Source organism: Melospiza melodia, chromosome 9 (assembly GCF_035770615.1).
Source record: "Melospiza melodia melodia isolate bMelMel2 chromosome 9, bMelMel2.pri, whole genome shotgun sequence".
Taxonomy (NCBI): Eukaryota; Metazoa; Chordata; class Aves; order Passeriformes; family Passerellidae; genus Melospiza; species Melospiza melodia.
This window is the reverse complement of record NC_086202.1, coordinates 26,100,844-26,122,411: the sequence shown is the minus strand read 5'-3', so window position 1 is coordinate 26,122,411 and position 21,568 is coordinate 26,100,844. Positions and strand designations below refer to the sequence as shown.

The 21,568-nt window shown below is 41.8% G+C and overlaps 1 protein-coding gene and 1 long non-coding RNA gene across 4 annotated transcripts in view; both read right to left on the bottom strand.

The window, feature by feature from the left end:
• Positions 1 to 1,478: 1,478 nt before the first annotated feature.
• GHITM (growth hormone inducible transmembrane protein) lies at positions 1,479 to 11,834 on the bottom strand. Of its 3 annotated transcripts, none has more exons than XM_063163931.1 (9): positions 11,757 to 11,834; positions 10,251 to 10,410; positions 8,676 to 8,775; positions 8,335 to 8,446; positions 6,708 to 6,849; positions 5,572 to 5,680; positions 4,280 to 4,468; positions 3,535 to 3,706; positions 1,479 to 2,717 (listed from the first exon to the last, which is right to left on the bottom strand). In XM_063163931.1, exons 2-9 carry the CDS (start codon positions 10,377 to 10,379, stop codon positions 2,630 to 2,632), a joined length of 1,041 nt encoding a protein of 346 aa, XP_063020001.1. In that variant the 5' UTR covers positions 10,380 to 10,410; positions 11,757 to 11,834; the 3' UTR covers positions 1,479 to 2,629. The 3 variants fall into 3 exon arrangements, with proteins under 3 accessions (XP_063020001.1, XP_063020002.1, XP_063020000.1); XM_063163932.1 differs by having other exon boundaries at positions 11,761 to 11,783; XM_063163930.1 differs by lacking the exon at positions 11,757 to 11,834 and adding an exon at positions 11,192 to 11,214.
• Positions 11,835 to 13,054: 1,220 nt separating this feature from the next.
• Positions 13,055 to 21,568, bottom strand: part of LOC134421678 (uncharacterized) — a 32,498-nt gene continuing 23,984 nt past the window's right edge. The window contains exon 4 of the long non-coding RNA XR_010028660.1: positions 13,055 to 13,111. This is a non-coding gene — a long non-coding RNA (uncharacterized LOC134421678). The remainder of the gene's footprint in view (positions 13,112 to 21,568) is intronic.

Below are 21,568 nucleotides of genomic sequence, written 5' to 3'. Positions count from 1 at the left end.
CTAAATTTCATGTTGCATTCTGCTATGCAGACTGAAAATATGAGTCAGTTGAACTTGGCCTCCTTAATTATACTAGGTGACGCTGACGAACACTTGCTTAGGAATATAATTGCTTTATAATATTGATTAAATTGAAGTAAATTATTAAATATTATAGAGATGATAATTTAGATCATAATTTAGAAGGAGAATTACTTGAAACATCATGAAAATCCATAGAAACAATTTATAACCAGTAGAAAAGATCAGAATTTAATTAAATTGTGGACTAAACACAGTATTTAAGTCTGTAACGTCCTCTGGCACACAGGTGGGGAATTTTTAGGCAAACTCAATTTACGTATTGATGAATGACAACTGACCTGCAAAAAAATCCCCCGGAGTTTCATGATCCTAAGTAGGTCTGCCAGGAGTCACTGACAGTAGTCCTGGCTTTAGATTTCCATCTCCCATCACATCAGAGCTATCTTAATTTACTTAATTTACAGAGCTGTCTGTATCTTACTTTTTGACTTAAGACTTCAAATGTAAAGGAAAAACAAATTTTCTTTTTCTTCTTTTGGAGACAAACACTAGGAAAATACTGCTAGTGCTGTAATGTCATCCACAGAAGCCAAGTCACACCTTTCCACAAGACTGAGCACAAGTGATGCTCATGTTTCTTCACGCACTATTTCTCAAAAGGTTATTTATTTCCTCTTGGGCTCATTTTCATGCAAACACCTCCGGTAAGCAGTGTGTTGGTTTCTACACCTCACCATTCTAAACAGACCAGAATCCCTCCCTTGGGTTATAGTCAAGCTCTGAAACTTCAGCCTCAGAATTTAGACCAAAAGGTTCTTTTGCCTGAGTTTTCTTTTGCAACAAGCACGAATGTCAGAATGTTAAGACAGCTCCCTGTACATTTCAGATTTTGAGAACAAGCACAGTGCTGTTTTTGGCTACAGTAAAAGAAGAAATTAAGGGTATCAAATTGCTTAAAAAGATAAAACTCTCTGAACAGTCTACTTACAACTGACATGATCCAAAGAATTCTTCCTTCTAAGAACTACAGATGTCCCTCCAGCTGTAATAGTGCCAGGAACTAAATTGTACCTTATAATCTTTGGGCACAAAGGAGCTGCAACAAGGTTCTTCACAATCCATGCTTTCTTCCCCCTGTTTGAAGAGTCAAGAAATACTACAGTGTGTGACAAACATAAAAGTAGCACTGGCTGCAATAAGTGGCCAACAGGCGACACCAACAGAACTTCTTCAAGTGTAGCCAGTATCCTCCAACTGGGAAACACCCCCAAAAAGGTGCTAGCCAGTGAAAATGAGAAGCATCTTTGCAGATTTTTTTACAGAGGAATATGTACTCTCTTACAAAGGAAATTGTAACCGTAACAAAAAAAAATTTATAGTACTCTTCACCAAGCTGTTTGTGCAGAGGTACTAAAACATTTCTATTAACATGGGGAAAAGTGAGAGTAGTCAACTTGTGAGGCTAGAATTTTATTGTTCATAGGTCAATACATAAACATAACATATTTGCCAGAAACTGAAAATAAGACCTGCTGACATTAGGTCAAAATTTTCATGGCCCAAGAACTCCCCTTTTATTCTAACATACACCAAAAGAGTATGGAAAGTATAAATTTCTTACTGTTAAGTCAATTTTACTGTTAGGGAACATTTCTTTTAGACCACATTTAACAGATCAATTTGGAAAAGAGGTAAACAGACTAATAATGCACACAACAGTAGGACCAATTTATGATCCTGGGGTTTACAGCATGCCATTCTGAATTCCCAGTTTCTGTGCCAACTGTACAAACTTCCAAGAGATGACCACTGGGAGCTCTTCTGGACAGACTTTCATCTGCAGTACAGGAATTCAGCCACCACAAGAAAGACACAGCTATATTGCCATTGGACAGTTTTATAAATCTAGTATCAAAATAAGCTAACTATTATAGCCAGTCAACATTAAAGCAAGGAATTCTCATGTGTACTCCAGAAGGAGAATGAAGTTCATATGGGACAAATGCTGCATAGTTCCCATATCCTGTCTCCTTTACACTTTTTGGTCATCTAACCTGTGAAATCCTGCTTAATCTTTTCTGATATTTCTGCCCAGGTCAAAGTCATGATTGCATTTAGGGCCATACACAATTTATTCACTTCTTCTGAAGATGCCACTAAAATAAAATTTATGAACCTTAACAGAAAATTGATGCATCTAAGCAGCACTTCATGAAGTAGCTTGTACTCCTATCTGCCTATGGGATACCAGTTCAAAAATTACTTTCTTTACTATGCAACAACAGTTTAAAAAAAAAAAAAAAAAGTGAAAGTAAGAGTTGAACTGCCATCAAACCCCTTAAAAAGCAGGTAGGACTATTTTATTCATATATTAAAAATAATTTACTTTCCCAAAATAATGTACAATTAGAAGAAGCAGTTCAGACTATTTTAAACAGAGCTGGAAAGTGTTTGAAGAAAAACTAAGACTGAATCACATTGCACTGAACCAATATGCTGAAATGCTTTAAAATTCTCACTTGGAGCATTACTGCTTTAATCATGAATGTTTATTTAATATATGCACTAGGTAGTCTGTCCGACAGTTGCAAAGTTGAGTCTCTGTTTACTTTTTCCTGCCAGTTCCACCACCTGCAAGCATGGTGGCCACCCGAATGAAGATGTTCAGTGTATCAGTGTAGATACCCAGGCATCTAGGAAACAAGAAATTACAGTTACTGCTGTTGAACAGACACAGAATTATTTGCTGTTTTCCACCATTATACTTAATTTTAGGAGCCTGCATGAACTGTCTTTACAAAACCCAGCTATGACTGCCCTCAGTGCTTTGTATGTCAAAGAACACCTGTGTTTTGTTCTACCATCTCTGCCAGCAAGAACTATTTACAGAAATCCTAACAGACAGTATCCTGCTCTCATACAGGAGCCTCTGCTTTTATATTAAACTTTAATCTGCTTATCTCCAAGAATTTCCAAGAAGATCAGTATTACTCTGCTTTAATTAGAATAAAACAGAACCAAAGGAAGTAAGAATTCACCTAGGATCACACAGACATTTACAAGAAAGTTACTTGTTAGTCAGACTTGGTCTTTACTGAAGAGTCAATCCTTCCTTCCCTATCACACCATTGCGGCTTTTCCATTTAGTGACAAAGACTAATAAATATTAAATGACTACAGGAAGATTAACTTTTTTTCCTCTCAACTGATACTGACAGTTATTTTCAGAAAGCAGGTATAAATTCTGCCAGCAATGCTTTAGAAAACCAAAATACATTTTAGAAAGCATTGCTGGAGGCACGTGACATCACACGCTCAATTCTGTTTCTCACAATGATTTCAGTTTTAACTTCAGCAGCTATTTTGTCGCCGTTGTTTTCAAACCCTGTGATTCTTCACATTGCACAGCAATACACTTTTAAAAGGCTATTTTCAAAGCATGCTTCACTGTAACTTGAGGCAAACTCTTACCCAGCCCGCAGAGCGGCTGCGGTAGCAGAGAACACTTACGCGTTGATGGGGTCGTATTTGACCACACCATAGAGGGGCAGCGTCTCGGCCCGCCTGATCACCACCTGTGTGTCGTAGAGCAGGAACATGCCGAACAGCACCAGCCCGCCATAGACCGCCACCGAATACAGCCCGGCGCCAAAGGCAGAGGTGGGAGGCAGGAACATGGATCCTGGAGAGCCAGGGACAGAGGTGGTAAAGATCATTGCCTGCTGCTCTGGGTTAGCTCAAACTCCACTCACTGGAGCACACATTGTCCAGTAAGCATTCAATTCAATTCTCAGTTTGTGGTGTGTGTTTGATACCAAGAGCTTTAGCATGCACACTGAAGATGCCACATTCACAACCTGATCTGTTCATTTTGAACACCCCAAGGAACTGTGTGCATTTTTCTTCAGGTGAAAGTACCTATGACTACAACAATGACTAAAACACATGAAGGAAAACAAATTCTCAAGTGGCTTGAGAACTAAGATCACATTTACTGCCTTCCCTACTCGCTGGCAGTATCTAAAACATAAGGCACCCCTATCAGTTGTTTGCCAGATTAACATCTGCCAGAACCACAACTTCATATTCCTTTTCAAAAACAAATATGACAGAACATTTTCTGCTGTACTGGAGTTGCAAGTACTATATTTAAGGCAAATCTTCACTGAGCAGACCAGCCTGCAACTGTGAGCTGCACCACAGTAGCTTAACTTCATAAACCACTTTATATGAAAGAACTGAAACAGTATCTTACCGATTGAAGAAGCAATAACAAAACCTAAGCCTATGCCAAGGGGTGCTCCCATGTTCAGGAATTTTTCACTTGGAGCACACACGGCCACAGTTGAGAGTCCCCCAACAATTCCAGCAGTGTACCAGGCAGCTCTGATGAGCAGAGGACCACCAAGGAAGGCCAGAGGAGCCACCACTGCACCCATGACACCTAGGCAAAGCAAAACAGAACACATGTAATAACACTTGGAACACCACACGCCAAACCCACTTGATTTTCATCTCCAGCCAGATGGCATGGCTCCAAGTAATCCACACACTACAAAACACCAATGCACCTCATTGTGCTCTTATCTAAAAGGAAGCACAATAAATTAGCAACCTTAAACTCCATTATGCACTTTTATTTAGCACTAGAACACTTCAGGAACCTCGCATTGGGGAAGAAAGACTAACAAAAGTCAACATACTGATTGGTTCATAACAGCTGGTAAGAAGAGATATTTAGCAGGGACTTATCAACTACATAATAACATTGGGAGCACGCAACACTTAAAAGCAGGACAGATTTCTGATACAGCAATTAGGCAAGTAAGTCAGATTTTTTTGCTAGAGGCTTGTAGGAAATGTGTATCTAGTATCTAGCCCATTAATATCTCATTAGGTTTTTTCACTTAATAACAATCACTACAATAAAGATAATTTCTTCTTGGCAGATATGCTAGCTCTGGAGAGGCAAATATGATTCCAGTGCCCAACCTCCACATGTCTTTTCTGAATTTCAAAATATTTCTATCAAAACAGTTTTGAAAAATGAGACCCATTATTATTTGAAGTTGGTATCATTAGTGAGAAATTGAGATGTGTGTCTATCAGGTACTTTAGCTGTGAGTACAGATCAAAAGTAAACTAATACTAAAATCTTTTTTTTTAAAGTCAGGTTTCAAATGCTTCCAAGAATTGTTACTGTAGGCAAGAGCACTCAGAGAAGTGGTAGTGTTAGAAAGCAGTGACAAAACCAAAGTAGCCATGAAACCATCTAGTTCCATTTTCAGTGTGGAGTGTTTGTACTTTAAGTTTAACCTAGTTTAACTTGAGCATGACTTTGAGAAGACTATGAAAAAACTAGACTTCAGTTAAGGACACTTAAGACATCTTTTCCTGACATTCAGGAATTGTCTCTGATCTCTGAAAAACCTTGACTCCCCTACAGCAGTATATAAAAATTTACTTTAAAGGCAGAATTTTATTAAAGTAAGCATTTGGTCACACTGAAGCACAGACATCTCTACAACAAACACTGAAACCACATACCTGAATGCAGCATCCATGCTGCATGTTTAGCTACGAGATTATTTTCATAGGATATGGTCCTGACCAACATTCCAGCACCAATCATGGCTGCAAAAGTTGCACCAATTGCCTGAAGAAACAGCATTACAGAGCTCAAGTTAGCATATGCACATATGGTCTCTGTTCTAATCTCCTAGTCTAAAAGGCAACACAGATTCTGAAAACAGCAACCTAATTCACAACAGGAGGGAATATTCATCGATTCTACTCCTAAAAGGTTACAGTCAAATCTTTGCAGATCTTAGCTTGCAGTAATTTTCATTTATTTCACTCAGTTTTCCAGAAATCCAAATTTAACAATGAAGTTGGCAACCCTCTCGCCTGTGTAAAGTAAGAAAGGGCAAAATCCATGGTTCTGCCCCTCATGCTCATGAAGGTACCTGAAATGTGTTAGCCTTCCTTCTTTTCTTGTACATTTCTCTATCTAAAACCAACACCTAATTTACTGGCTTTTGCTACCAACCATTTTTTAACCTTGGTGCCTCTTCTTACTCATGATTCCAACCAGAATCATTCAACATCTACCAAACTGGTCAAAAGTGTACAACTTTTATCACCAATGATGCTTTATCAAATTCACCTCCCTAACTTATGCAGGTGTTGGCATTTAACTGCTACTGTTTCACTCCACATAACATACTGAATACATACTAAGCCTACCATATTGTTTCAGCCTTGGCAAACAGAGACAGCTTTAAAAGTGCCACAGGGCAGAGTAAGAATGCACAGGGACCTCAGCCTCTATTTACAGACAGCAACAGAAACTGTGCCATTACCTTTAGGGAGCTATTTCTAGGAGGTTCTTACTTGCACATATACAGCTAGTTAGGGTAGTATAGTGGTTTTTGCTCATGTAATTTATCTTTGACAAACGATCAGTATACAAAACACATGTCAGAATGTGACTACAATCACCAAATCTTACATCATAAAATATCACCAGGATACCTGAATAATCTTTCTGGATAAGGACACTAATGTTGGTTAAGTTTTCCCTTACTTTCCACCAAGTAGTTACATTTCTTGGATTTTTTAATATCAACCATCATTTGGTGGCATACCTCAGCAAATACTTTTATTTTTATAACAAAGCTTACCAGCCAGGAGCCCTTTGTCATGAGGTTCATGATTGCAGGAGTTCTGCTCACTGCTACAGCAGACAGAGCTGTCATGCCAATGCTGCCCGCAAAGTACATGTATGTAGAGTGAATCCTGTCCTTCACATACTGTGGCCAAATACTGCAAAAGAAGCAGTCACACAGAGCTGTGCAGTTAGCAGGTTCACAACAGAGAGCAGCTAAAAACACAACCAAGCTGTTAAGTGCATTCATAGCCATGGATATAAGGGAGGTTTCACTGTAATGATGAGGTCTAGCAACTTCTGCCATGAGTTTACTTTACAGTGGGGACTGAACTTGTCAGTCTTGCTGATTTAATCTAATATTAGCTCAGTAGAAACACTGAAAATTACAAATAATGCTGACTATAATTCAATTCTAAGCAGGAAGCATGAATAGAAAACAGAGTAATGAATGCTTTTACCACAGAAATATAAAAGAATGGTGTGTTGCATATAACAAACTGGTTTCAGGTAAAAGGTCTACAGAATGTGTACTGGCAGTGCTCAGCCTGCTGTGCAGCTCACAAATTGCTGAGTCATAGTGCACATGGTTATCTGACACCACAGGACACAAATGTCATTCTGAGAGCTCTAACAATAGCAACAGACCTGGACGAGTGAGTTTCTGCAGTATCATTTGCTCACACTACAGAAAGAAAACTTTCCCTGCTAACACTAAATTTGAATGCAGTGCATATATTTTTCCCATTTCGCTCTTTTGACCTGTTAATCAAGACTTGTGCAAGAAAAAAATAGACATAGCTCTATCTACAACAAGCTTCTCACAGACACAAATGACACGTGTTCATTATAAATGCTGACTGCCATTTCCAAATGCAAAATAAAGCAAAATATCCCCAACACACTTCTCCCAAGCCCATGCCTATTACTACCCGTCTTTCAAGTCTAACTATACAGTTTTGCCATTAGCCAGGGATTTTTTTTGACCAAGAAGCAATTCACTGAAATTTTAAGAACATGCTTATTATATAAAAGCTTATGCCGAGATACTGTGTATAAGGGAGACTTTTTAAACAACTGTATTAAAGTTGAATGAACAGTCTCATAAGAATAGCAGGGAAACTGGTCTTAGCAATGTTTTTCAGAAGACCACACTCCCTAAGTTATCTGGAGCACCCCGCATGAGAGAAGTTTATATACTCTTCACATTAGATTTAGTGAAACAAATTCACTCAGGAAACTACTATCTGTTTAAGGCTGAAAAATTCTGATTTTGCTTTAAAAACCTGCAGAGACACAGGTGGGGGTTTACTCTTCAGAGCATAGAAAAACCTGAGTGCACACTGGGTGACAGCAGCTACAGAGGAGGTTTACTGCCCTGGAGAGGGAAACAAAGCAGGTTACTTTTAGAGGAGGTTTTCTGCCCTGGAGAGGGACACAAAGCACGTTACTTTTAGAGGAGTTTTGCTGCACCGGAGAGGGAAACAAAGCAGGTTACTTTTAGAGGAGGTTTTCTGCCCTGGAGAGGGACACAAAGCACGTTACTTTTAGAGGAGGTTTGCTGCCCTGGAGAGGGAAATGAAGCACGTTACTTTTAGAGGAGTTTTGCTGCACCAGAGAGGGAAATGAAGCACGTTACTTACGCAGCCCTTTCGATAGCCCCAGTCTCACTGGACAAGCCCATTCCATAGTAGCACAGGGCTCCCAGGCCAACAGCAGCCCCTCCAGCAACAATGAACCTCCCCAGGCGATCAGCTGGGGAAGGAAATACAAACACACACTCTCATTAATGCTTTTCTTGGACAGTTAACAACATCCTCACGTGAATTTTGATCTATCTGCAATAGCTGCTCCACTTTACCCCTTCTTCTAAAAGTTTCACTTCAAGTTCACTACCTGTTTCAGTAGTGAAAAACATATTCCTCTGAGGAAGTTTTAAGTTCATGTTGAAAGATTCTCAGTATGTAAAGCAGAGCTCCTCTACCTTTAAGTGCAGCATCTGCAGATGGCTCAAATGCTGCATCTTTCACATCCTGGCCAAGTTTTCCACGCCTTGAGCCCATTCTTGCTCTGGTGGCATAACTCTGTTGAATTCAGAAATAACATAAGAAATATTTAAGGAAACAAAATAGAAGACAGTCTTACCAACTTACTTGCTACACTTAAAATTGTTAATTAATCTCTTATTAATCTGTGTTTACCTTCATACATACAAAGCAACTGTGCCCAAGGAAAACAAGTGAACATTAAAGTTTAGGGAACTTTGTGAAAAACATTGACGTATTTTAGAAACACAGAACCAATGCAGTGATGCTGGAATATTCAGACTGCATTTCTTCTACTTTAGTCCCACTGTACTACACACTGCCACAAGCCTCTCTGTTAAATATAAAAACATAATCATTGCTTTTTTTTTTGTAAAAAAGCCTTTTGCTTTCTATGCTAAAACACTCTTCATGCAAACACTTCAATGTAAAAAAAAATTCTGCACAATACTTTCCTGCTATTTTAGAGACACTAAAGCTGGAAAAGCAGCACAGATTTCTTGCTTTCAAGTCTAACCTTGATTTATAAAACAGACCTTGAATGAAGGCCTAGAAACTCAAGATTTTTAAAGTCAACAAGCTCCAAGTAATTATGCTGCTCAAAGTCTTAGTGAGCTGCAGGAGCAACAGAGAATACACTCATAATAAATTCAAAAACAACTTTATATTTTCTTACCATTTTTACAGGAATTTTTAAATTAAAATTGCATCTGAGCAGTCAAGGACTCACATCAAGCTGTGAGTTTGTTTCAGCACTAAAATAGAAAACCTACAAGCATTACTCTCATCAGGCATTAGAGCACTGCAATTCAAGGGATTTACCAGAGCCCTTCAGTTTGGTTGTGCTTGGCAGCAAATGAAATCAAGCCCACTGCTAGAAAATTCACAAACAAAAAAGCCCCCCATGTACCTACAAGCTTAGAATGCTTAAGAGAAAAATACAAAAGAGGTGAAGAATTTTCCCCTAGCACTTTCATCAAGATGGCAGAAGAGCAACAGCAGCCCCTAAGAGTTGTGAGCTGCAGGTCTGAGACATCCTCTGAGTGTGGTTTTTAAAAATGCTGCTTAGATCTGTGACTGTCCTGCCATAGCTCAGAAACTGCTCTAACCTACACCACAGCTCTGAACACATATTGGGACTCAAATAATTGAAAGGAAATTGTTTAATTTAATGTTACATTTAAGACTCTAACTTGGGAACAGGCAGGACAAGAATTTCTGTTCCTCCCACCTTTCCTAGTAAGGCCTGTCCATCCCTAACTACCTCTTTTGCCCATTAATTTCAAGACACAAGTCAGTCATTGAAACAGAAGAGTTCACTTATTCTGCTCCAAAACTCCTGTGTTTAGACTGAAGAACATTTTTCCTTCAGTAAATTAGAGCAGGTGCCTCAAACAAGCAGAAGGCTCATGCTCATTCACATCAGGTACTCCATGCAAAGTGATTCTTTTAGCAATACACTGAACCCCTTAAAACATGTGCAGTCAGGGCCATGAGAAGGAGAGGTACCTTACCTGGCTAGGCTGCCACAGCCTGTATGCCTTTATGCTGGAGCTCCTCAAGGCTGGGGAAGCCTGAGTGATGGTGGGGCGGATGGTCTGGCATGGCAGTGCCCTCAGGCACACCAGCCTGGCAGCCAGCATGGTTGCTGAGATAACCTAACACACTGTGCTCCTGCAAATGCACAAGAAAAAGTGTTTTGCTGTTTAGTTACATGGTTTTCAGACAGGATACACCAACTACTTACTCTCAACTACAACAGAAATAATAAAAACCAACCAACCATAGATTATCTGTAGTAAAAGCAGCATTATCGCTGAAGTACTGTAATAGGAAGTAAAACCTTCTTAAATACACAGTCTAACTTTGTTTTACCTGTATTTATACCTGTATTAGTCTTTAATCAGACTTCTCTCTCACAATTAACTCAAAAACAGGATCACGTTCCACTTTTCATATGCACAAATTAAACTAAAACCCTTCATGTACTTATGTTTGAGTTACTTTGGCAACTAACCTTCATTTTGAGACACAACACTGCTTGACTGCTCTGCCCTCCAAATTTACTCAGAACCCCACAGAAGTATAAAAACAGCACAAGATGTATGGTGGAATACAGTCAGAGAGAGATTTTAAGATGTCCTTTAAAGAATCAGTTAGCTTTATGGGCACAGCATTCCATCAAGGTCACAGCCCAGAACACAGCTTCAGACCATCCTAAGCAATTCTGACCTGAAAACAGGGACACCATTCACGGGTAACTCACAGCACCAGCACAACCAGCCTGTGTGTCCCACCGGGAGCGTGAAAACTGCCAGCTCACTGCCACAGATAGCGCACATCATATAAAATACCCCAACGCCTTGGAGTAGCCTCAATGTCCTTTAATTACAACTACACACAACCCCTGATATCACGGAACTACCAAGGCCTTTTTTCAAATGACCGGTCATACCTTACGGGTGCAGGGCTCGGCATGAGCTAAGAGTATTCTAAAGAAAGGCAGGTTTAACCACGGGTGAGAAACAAGCGCGCAGAGCACTGGGCAGCCGGCATGAATCACAGAACCGTGACTGAGCACATAACAATGCTGCTGCTGGAAGGTCCCTTGGCTCTGCAGCAGTTATGAAATGCCGCGTTTGGAACGGGAAGTTACACGAGGTTCGTCCCGACTGTGCCACCAAACGCAGGGATGGCACGGCCTGCGGGAACTGACAGGGCCAACCCGGGGATTTTACCTTTACTTTTTGGGAATGGGCATTTAGAGCGAGGCGACTTCAAGTGTTTTACCAAGAGCAAGGAGGGCGGAGAGCTCACAGCTAAGACCAGAACAACACTCCCACACATTAACTGGCAGTAGCGTAACGTAGGGCCGGGGAGTCACTGCCGCACCACAGCGCGCACAAACCCCTCCCAGCCCCGGCAGGGCGGCGCCCGCGCCCGACTCAGTCCGGGCCCTCTCCGGCTTTGCTCTGCCCCCGCCCGGTCCGGTCCCGCCCCGGCCCCCACGGGCCCCGCACCTGCCCCGGCCCGGCGCGGTCCCGCCGCCTCCTGCGCGCTCGGCCCCGCTCCGCCGCCGCACCAGGCCCGGCCCCCCCGGCAGCGGAAGTGACGCCAAGCCGCCCCGCCGGCGACTGGCTCGCTCCCGCCACGTGACCCCGAGCCGGCGGCCGCCATTGGCCGGCGGGGCGGTGACGCGCGCTCGGCCGCCATCTTTAGCCGGGGCAGCGATGGTTCTGGAAGCGCGCGGGCGGCGCTCCGGCAGGGGGCGCGCGCGGGGCGGGGCCGGTCACGGGGTGCGTGAGGGGGCGATGCCGCCATGGAGCCGTGCCCGGGCTGCCGTGGGTGCTCAGGGAGTGCCGCGTTACACTGCCGGCCCCCTGACCGTGCCTGCAGCCCGCTCACGGCATGTGCCGCGCTTCAGTCTCGTCCTTCCCAGCGTGTCAGAGCTCAGGAGCTTTGCGGTTCCTGCCCTTACAGCAGAGCACTCCCCTCTGTAACCCCTTTGCGGTTACATCTCTCTTCCTTGTGGGTACAGTGCGTGCTCTAAGGCTGGTGCTCACTTGCTGGATGAGCACAAAAAGCAGCGTTGTGTATGTAAATTACAAAAATGGGCGCTGCCCGCTCTAATCCCGACCCTGCAGGGGTGCTCCATAGTCCTTCCCAGGCTAAACGTTCCGTTCTGGGCTGAGCCATCTCTCTCTACTGGGACCTTCCTTCCAGCCTCACTCCAAATGGAGCTCTGAGATTTTTTCCAAGTTGAATACTGTACTGAGCCTTAGGAAGGGCAGAGCAGCACTTCCCTGGACTAGCAAATCCTCAAATTGATATCAGATTTTGCTTAGGAAGCCCCTTTCCAGCTCCACTCTCCAACCACAGCTGTGTAGTTTCAACCCTAACACTTCATATGGCCATGGTTCTTCACTGCCAAGTAAAACAGACTGTGAAGGGTCTTGAGCAAGATCAAAGACAAATATAATAAAAAAGACGTGTTGAATATAGAATTAAGTCCAGAAACATAATGAGAGTTACAGATACGCTTTTGAGAATTGTGAGGTTAGCCTTTCTGTATCTCCAAGTCTCCTTGTTTAAACTATAAGAAAGAAAATACAGTTACCTGCTAGTTCATAAAATGAAAGTCAGGGTAAGAGAGATTAGATATGGAAAAGATCTCAAAGTGCACTAGCATGTAAGATCATGGGGAAGAGTTTGAATTTAGAAGAATGAAGCAGAAGAATACATAACAGAAAGGTGGAAATTCCATCAGAGGAGGCCATAGCTACTGGGGTTTGAGATCTGATTCTTACTTACTCTGACACTTGTTTGCTTTCTGTTGGAGTAAGTAAGAAAATCCAGAGCTTTGTATTGAGGTCTCCTACAACACAAGAAAAAAAAGTCAGTTTCAGGCCATGAATGTGTTGTTTATTTAGAGACTTGAAGTGCTTATTTCAGAGTTTGTAACACTCTATAATTGTTAGGTACTAAAGGATTCATTATAATAATTAATATTTAAATTTATAATTAAGTTATTAATAGTAATAATTTATGCAAGGAATCAAACTCTTTTACTACAGCATATAATCATGTAAAGAACTCTCCTGAGACTTTCAAATAAGATACTCATTCCAGCTTTTCCCCAAACTGTTTCTTAAATAGATAGTTTTGTCAGAAACAACCCAAGTCTACCCATGGCCCACCCTGCAGCTAACTCAGCTGTAGAAGCCTTCTCACAGGATTTCCTTTGCTCCTTGATGGTGAACACCTGTAAGTGCTCCAGCTGGCCAAATCCCTGTGTGAGCGGGGCAGCAGCAGCCCCTGAGTCCCGAGGGTTTCTCGGTTGGAAGCAGCTGCTTGGATCCTGCCTGGGGTGTCCCTGCACCTCTCTCTGGGACAGGACTTCGGTCCCTGTGTCCCCAGTGATGCTGCAGAGCTGCTGAGCTGTGCTCTGAGCACTGCAGCTCCTGTGACAAGAGCAGGGTAACAGCAGGAGGAGAGGCCTGGAGGGGAGGCAAACACCCCCATCACAGAATCACAGAATCATGAGGGTGGAAGAGACCTCTAACATCATTGAGTCCAACCTGTGCCCTAACACCTCAGCTAGACTATAGCACAAGTGCCATGGCCAGTCTTTTTATAAACACATCCAGAGATGGTGATTCTACCACCTCCCTGGGAAGAGCATTCCAGTACTTTATTATTCTTTCAGTGAAAAAGTTTTTCCCTAATATCTAACTTATTCCTTCCCTGACATAGCTTGAGACTGTGTCCTCTGGTTCTGTCAGTGCTTCCAGTGACAGAACCCCCACCTGTCTGCTGACCCCCACCTGTCTGCAGCCTCCCTTCAGGGAGCTGTAGAGAGCAATAAGGTCACCTCTGGGCCTGCTCTTCTCCAGGCAACACCCCCAGCTCCTTCAAACGTTCCTCACAGGGCTTGTGTTCCCAGCCCCTCCCCAGCCTCATTGCCTCCTCTGGATGTGCTCAAGCATCTCAGCATGCTTCCCAAACTGAGGGCCCAGAGCTGGACACAGCACTCAAGGTGTGGCCTCACCAGCACCGAGTACAAGGGCAGAATGACCTCCCTGCTCCTGCTGGCCACACCATTCCTAATGCAGGCCAGGATGCCACTGGCCTTCTTGGCCACCAGGGCACATTGCTAGCTTTGGAGCTCCAGAGCCTGCTCCTCCCTGGGGCTGCGCTCAAACGCTCCGTGCATCCAGCCCCGGCTCTGGTGCTGCTCAGCACCTCTGTTCACAGCCTGGCAGGGGGCACAGAGCTGCCCTCAGGGCTGCAGTGGCGCAGGACTCGAAGGGTGGGTGCTGCACCGGCTGGTTGTGCTGCCATCCAGGGGGAAAACCTGCCAGAGAATTGGGCAAACAGGAATGTCGTGCACCTCAGCAAAGGGGAGTGCAGAACCCTGCAGCTGGGCAGGAGCACAAAAACCAGCACAGGCTGGAGCTGTGCAGCTGGAGAGCAGAAGGATGCAGGCACACCAGAGAGCGTCCCCAGGGGCCACTGGCTGCCAAGGACAGAAGAGAGGGCTTAGGGCACTTTATCAGTGTGTGTAAATAGCTGATGGCAGGGTGTTGTGGTGTGCTGTAATGTCCCATTTTGGCCTTCCAGGTCATCCCCCCAGGTGTGCCTATACCTCTCTCCCTTCCCCCTTGCCCCCATGCTGAGTGAGTCCTGTCAATCAGGCTTAACATTCCAGCAAGGCGTCGTGTGGTCAGTGAAGTTCAAAGGATGCCCCTATGCCCAGAGGTCATTGGCCTGTCTGGATGTCATCTTCCCCTGAGACCCTGCCCCTCTCACCTGGTTGGTGGCTCACCTGTACCTCCCCCTGTCCCTGAGCTTAAAAAGGTGATCAGACCATGCAGTCAGAGTTCTGTTGGAGCAGTTGCTCACGTTCAGACCTCTGTAACCATGGAATAAACCTCTGGACATTAAACCCTCCAGCAGAATCCTCTCCTTTTTCTCTTCACCATCGCCTGAAGCTATTCCTCCTGAGGTAAACGGGGTTCCTAAAAAGCCTGGACTTGTTCAGTGCCCAGCTGCAACCACCAGCAAGCCAAGGTATCTCTGGGGTGATACACCGCAGTTGCTGCCTTTGGCCCAGCAGCGAGGGTCAGACTGGCCCAGGCACAATCTAACTGGTAATATTGGGAGCCTTTTTCCAATAGCAGGGAGCAGAGGAGCCAGACTCTTCTCAGTGATTTCTGGTAATAATAGCCAATGGACATTATTGGGGACTGTTGGACTTAATCTGTTCCTGGTATCCATGACAAATGAATATTCATTAGGCACCATGTTCTTACTTTAGATTAGATATCATTAAACACTGCAGTGGGGAGGGAATCTGGGGAGACAGTACTGATGACTTTCTTAAATCCTGGCAAGAAAAAAATGCCATTAAATAGAATATTACTTTACCATGGAAGAATAAGTCCTTCTGTGCAGGAATTTGTGCACCAAGAGCAGTGCCAGGAGTGAAGCCGTGTCCATATTTTCTACAGGTGTGATAATTGTCAGGGTCTTGGATTATTTGGCCAGATCTCAAAACATCTCCAATAGACGGCAGCCTCATTTCAGTGGTACTGAACTGTGCTGGCTCTGAGGTGTCTTCCCTCCTTTCTGGTGTAAAGTTTTCCCCTTGCTCGTTTTAAAAATTCTTGCACTGAAATTTGTACTGCAGCTTGTATATTTTGAGGACTTTGATTAAGCAAAAGTAATTCCAGTCTGGAACTGGAGAAAGGTTGCCTGCTATAAAGAATTTTACATGTTTTTTCTGGTGCTAAAATAAAATTAATCCATCATGGCAGACACTTGTGGTGTCAAATAGTGTCTTCTGGGCTATTTAAGGGATAGCTGGATGTTTTTCTGTGTCAAAATGCAATTTTGTGCACAAGAAAAATATCCTGTAATTACAACAGACATTAAAAAATAATTTATATATACATTTGTATAAAAAAACATGTAAGAATGGAAAACAAACTATCTGCAGTCTCTGCATCAGACTGAAAAATCAAGCAATACATCTCAAATAATAAAAAGAGCAACTGTTTAAAATGTGTATTTTCATACTGCTAGGGTGTTCTGCTGTTGTCAGTACTTTTCATGACAAACAGTGCTCTGAGCACACACGAGTGTGTTCAAACTTAGAACAGAAAAAACTCTTTCAGGTAGAATGTGTGGAAATCTGCATGCCTGGGAGCTTTGTGGGAGAAACAGGTTCTGTTGGGGGTTTCTTCAGTCAATACAATGTTTTCCTTCTTGGGCATGATAAAGAAAGGAGCATCCTATTAGGCTATGTTGATAAAGAAGCTTATGTTCTTCAAAGCCCTAAGGGGGATAAAAACTCTAAACATCCATATCTGCTGAAAAATTCCTGCCTTCAGTTTTTTGATTATTCATATTTAGGCCATGTTTTTAGAAATTACTTTGTTTTTCCATTTTCTGAGAGGAAACATCACCCACATTGTATTGAACATTCTTTTGTAGGTTTAATTCTCTATGGCCATATCAATAATGCTGATGAAGTTGTGCCTCTAATCCGCATTTGCTCCCTCTGCCTTATTAGCAGTACCCCTTTTTGGCCTGGCACCCCATTTTCTCTTACTCCCTTTCACAGCACGTGCCCACCTGGCTTTTTCTCACCTCTTGTGACTTTCCCTTGGCTCCCCTTGGTCACAGTTCCACCACTCTTCTGCCCCCTGACAAGCCTGCCATATTTTATCCTTGCTTTCACTCTGTCCTTCCCCCTTCTGCACTGTCCCTTGTGTCCCAAACCAGCTGGGATTCATTCTGCCCTCTGCAGTTTGTAGCCATTTAAACCAATGACTTTTGCCCTGTCAAATGTTAATGCTTAACTTTATCCAGAAAAAAACCCCAGAAGCTTGATATCAGATCTGTCTTCTCCATTGATTATATATTTTGTGTCCCATTTGGAGAATGGGGGCCAGAGAATGCATTTCTATTCCCAGATTTACCAAGGCTACAATACAAATAAATAAACTTGGTAAAATAAACTTGGATGTAAAATCACCAGTTCAGTAAATAGTTTAAACTTGTCAGTAACTATGTGAGTAACCCTCCCATGTATTAAACTCAGAGTAGGTGCCCAGAACTTGTTTCTTTAGTTACTCAGGAGATGAGCTTTGGTTCCTCAAGTGCTCAGAGATAAATGAAGATGAGTGTTTTCGTGAACAAGGACCTGACATTGTTTGGCTACAAATGAATACATGAGATAGAACATTTTGTTCACTCAAAATTCTATCTGAATAAATTGTACATAAAAGGACATTTCTTTTTATTGAACCCTGTTTTAGAGGCTATACCATGAATTATTTATTTACATCAGACAATAAAAAACACTAAAACAGTTTAAAAATATTTTTCAATGAAAGGGTGAAGTCTACATTTACAGCCTGAGACCTCTCAACCTCCAATAAATTGCTATTCATTTTGTTTAAATACAACAAATACTCGTTTTCCTAAGTGCCTGTGAACTCTATGCTGCAGCAAAAAAAATGACCCAGGGCTTTGTCTGAAATTGCTGCTTGTGCTTTCTAATTACTTTTAACATGCAGAGCACTGTTCTTCTCCAACTTCTTGAAAAAAAACCTATTTGAAATTCAGTAAGCTTTGATTTAAAGTGATTGGTTTCCACCTGGATGGAGTGAAATTTTCTACTTGCAAAGTTTATTAGTGCATTAAAAGATGCAAATTAATTCATAATTCTTTCAGCTCATTCTCTTGGGAACAATTATACAAGGAAATTATTAATGTACAAGAAAACAACAGTTAAAAATCTCAAAGGGCAACAGAGGTGTGGAATATATAAAAGCATTTAGACCTAGCTAATAGCAGAACTCAGTTATAATAATAATAACAGTTCATAAACCAATTTTAATTTTTCTCTATTGGTAGACTGATAGCGGCCACATGGTGCAGACAGGAATTAAAGGCTGGCAACAGGGGTTTGCAGTCAAAGGCCCTGTTCTCAGTGAAGGCTGAGGAAACTCAGTGTGAAGTTTTGAACTTGTGCTCGTAGGTTTCCAAGGACCCCAGGCAAAGGTGAGGCATCAGTGAGCTCAGCTGTGCCCATGGCTCTGCCCACACATCCCAGGGGACTGCAGACCAGGCTGTCATCTCAGTGTAAGCCTCAGCACTGATAAACAAGCCCTGTGCTTTCCATCTGGATAATGAAATCCCCCGGGATCCAAGCAACATCTGATGAAAAAAGAGCAAACAGACTTCCTTTTTAGGCTTCTTTGATCCACCTATTTTTTGTCCTTTTATTTAAGATGTTAAACAACCCAGCTACTTTCCGTTTTCCTTTTCATAATTTATCCAGCATGCTTTTAATATTACATATCTGATGAAAATTTCAAATATTTTTACAATCAGAGTCATAACAGAGTCTTATCAGCAGGACACCTGTAGTGACTCTGGGCTATCTGCTTGCAGCACTCCCCGACATATGGCTGTCAGTGAAAAGACTGAGAGGGAACACATGCTCTCAGAATATTGTAAGACAAGCAACACTACTGAGAGAAGCTTGTCCTAAAGAACTTGCCCTTTTGTAACTTTGAGCAGAGCCACATAACACAGATCAAACCTCTGCTGACATAGTTTAATACACTGGGACAAGACAAACAGAGGCCTCTCATGAACTGAGAACAAGGTTATGATACGGAGATGCAGGAGTAAAATAACTTGTATTAAACTTGCTCACACATGCCTTTCTCTAGGGACTGTAAGGAGTACTGTTTACATATGAAAAATGTATACATTTGAAAAAAAAAGATGCTCTACAAATATTTCTCTCTTTTTTCAGAATAGCATAAGAACTGAAATAATAAATATCTAAATAACGTGGATTGACAAAATCCTTAAGAAGAGTGGACACATTACTGTTGCAGATACAAATTGCCCAGACAAAAATCCAGGTTCTAAATATAGCAATATTTATTGAATTTTCTTGTGACAGTAGGCCACTTCCAAAACATCCTCCCTGAAAAAAACTCCCAAATTCCAAAAGAAAGACTTTGTTTTGATGATGCATAGAAAGGAAAAGATAAGCTTCTACATGTTAAAAAATGGTAGTGTTGAAAATGCTGGATGAATTCCTGTTCTGTTTTGCTTTTGCAGTTGCATGACTAATGAATGTATTTGCTTTTGCCAAGTGAAAATAAGCTTCCAGGGAACAATTCTATTTCACAATTCAGCTAAAACAACTGAGAGGAATCACTGATTATTACCCATCTAATGCCATCACTCTGTATATTTAGAAGAACATATGGACTCACTGGAAATATAATTAATGCAACAGCCCTGTGCAACTGAAATCCCACTAGCCTCTTTTAACTATTTAATTCTCTGCTAGTTTCTGCTAGAGACTGAAATTCCCATGAACTGAGAAAGATGTCAAAGAAGAACAGGAAGAACATTTCTGAGTGAGAATCTGACAAGAGGCGATAATGGTTAAACAGATTTCAAATGAAAATTCAATTATTTTAAAACTCAGACCCATTTTTTTCCTGAGGTCAGAAGAATAACAGTTATTTTTAATGTCATGTTTGTTTTAGCCCTTAAAAAAAAAAAAAAAAACCAAAACCATCCCAGAATCCAAAAAACACACTAAAGTCACAATATAGAAACCCAGAGAAAGGAAAATGTCCCATGAAGAGGTTTATGATATGCAGGGGGCAATAAGAGAGTAGGGATAGAGAAGGATTTTTACAAGCAGAATTTTCATCCTCTAAGACTTTGCTTGAGGCTGTGAAATGTGAAACAAGCTGATGGCATCAGTTTGATTCTGAAGGGTCATGTACCTACATGAGAAAGCTGTGATTTAACTTAACTTGGGATGGCATTTCTGTAACTTTAAGGACAAATAGGACAGAGATAGTCCATGTCACCATTGAAGTGATTTCTTGTAAGGCTAGCACCAAGGTTCAGTGGCTGAGATCCCTCAGCTGGTGCCTCTGTGATATGCCTCTTTGGCAGCAAACCAACAATGTTAGCCTAGCCTATAAATGTAAGTGCCAGATCCATTTTTTTCCCTTTGAAGTGCACAATCCTAAAGGACCAGGGCAAAGCCCTGGAGAAAACAAAATTGAAGTTAAAGATCATCATTGTTCTCAAGAAATTACTTTAGTAGCTATTCTAATTAATCATGGTCATTCCCTGCCTGTATAGGGACAGAGAGAAGAAGTGTTACCTAAGGACAATCTTTCAGAAGGAGTTTTCCCCCTTTAGACACAAGCATAGAGGCTTGACTTAACATCCAAACTCAGAAGGCTGCAGATAAAAAGGTGAGAGCTCCTCTAAATATCAGGCTCTTGTTTGGCTACTGTGTTTTTGGGATTTGGCCCTCAGCACTGTTGTCATTCAGAGGCTTGCTGCTGATTACTAGCGCAGCAAAACCTGTGATGTGAAAGTGTGAAACTGTGAGACACTGGAAGAAATCACTGTGGAAATGCAGCAATGCCTCATTGATCCAGTGAATTCACTTAGGCCACTGAAGTGTTCCCATCCCTGTTATCAAAGCATTGCTCATCTCCCAGAGGTGGCCAAGTGAGACACACCTCAGGTGCTGCAGTTTCCTTCTCAGTAACCAGAAAGCAAATGAACTGAAATTTTGAACCTCAGCATGAAAAATAATCTTTTCTTTGAAATGAATATTGTTTAAGCTGTGATGAGAAATAAGAACAAGTGGTGAGTGAGTGCCATAAAATACCTTGGTTTAAAGATATTTATGGGAAGATTTACTTATTGCTAAATGATGGAGAACAGTTACAATTTGTTATAGTTAATTTACTACTACATAAGTGAAAATGTGCTAAGAGCAGCACACTTGTTAAATTAAAGCTCACTTAATGATTACACAGCACTTGGGAATAACATCTAGTTAAAGCATAAGCAGTAATGGATGTTTTCTATAGAATCATGCCTTTTGGGAAAATAAGATAACCAAAGCCCTTTACATTTTTGCTCATAACTAAAAGATACAAAATACCAGAAAGAAGGAGGGATTTCCTGTTTTAGTGAATACTGGCGTTCTTACTAGGGCTACCATGAGAAGGTTACTGGCTCTGACTCTCCACCCTATTACAGTGGGTTGTACTGAAGGCAGTATTATTATCTTGCTGCATCACTCTACAACAGACTGAAGGAAATCAGATAAAATCCTGGGCTGGATACTACCTATTATCTACCCCTTTGTTGTTTTTTTCTTGTCACCACAGTATCTGAAAAGGTGATTATTAAATCAATAGTAATAACAAAATCCCAAGACTCAGAGAAAAGCTAGTATTTTCCTCTTTATGGAAGT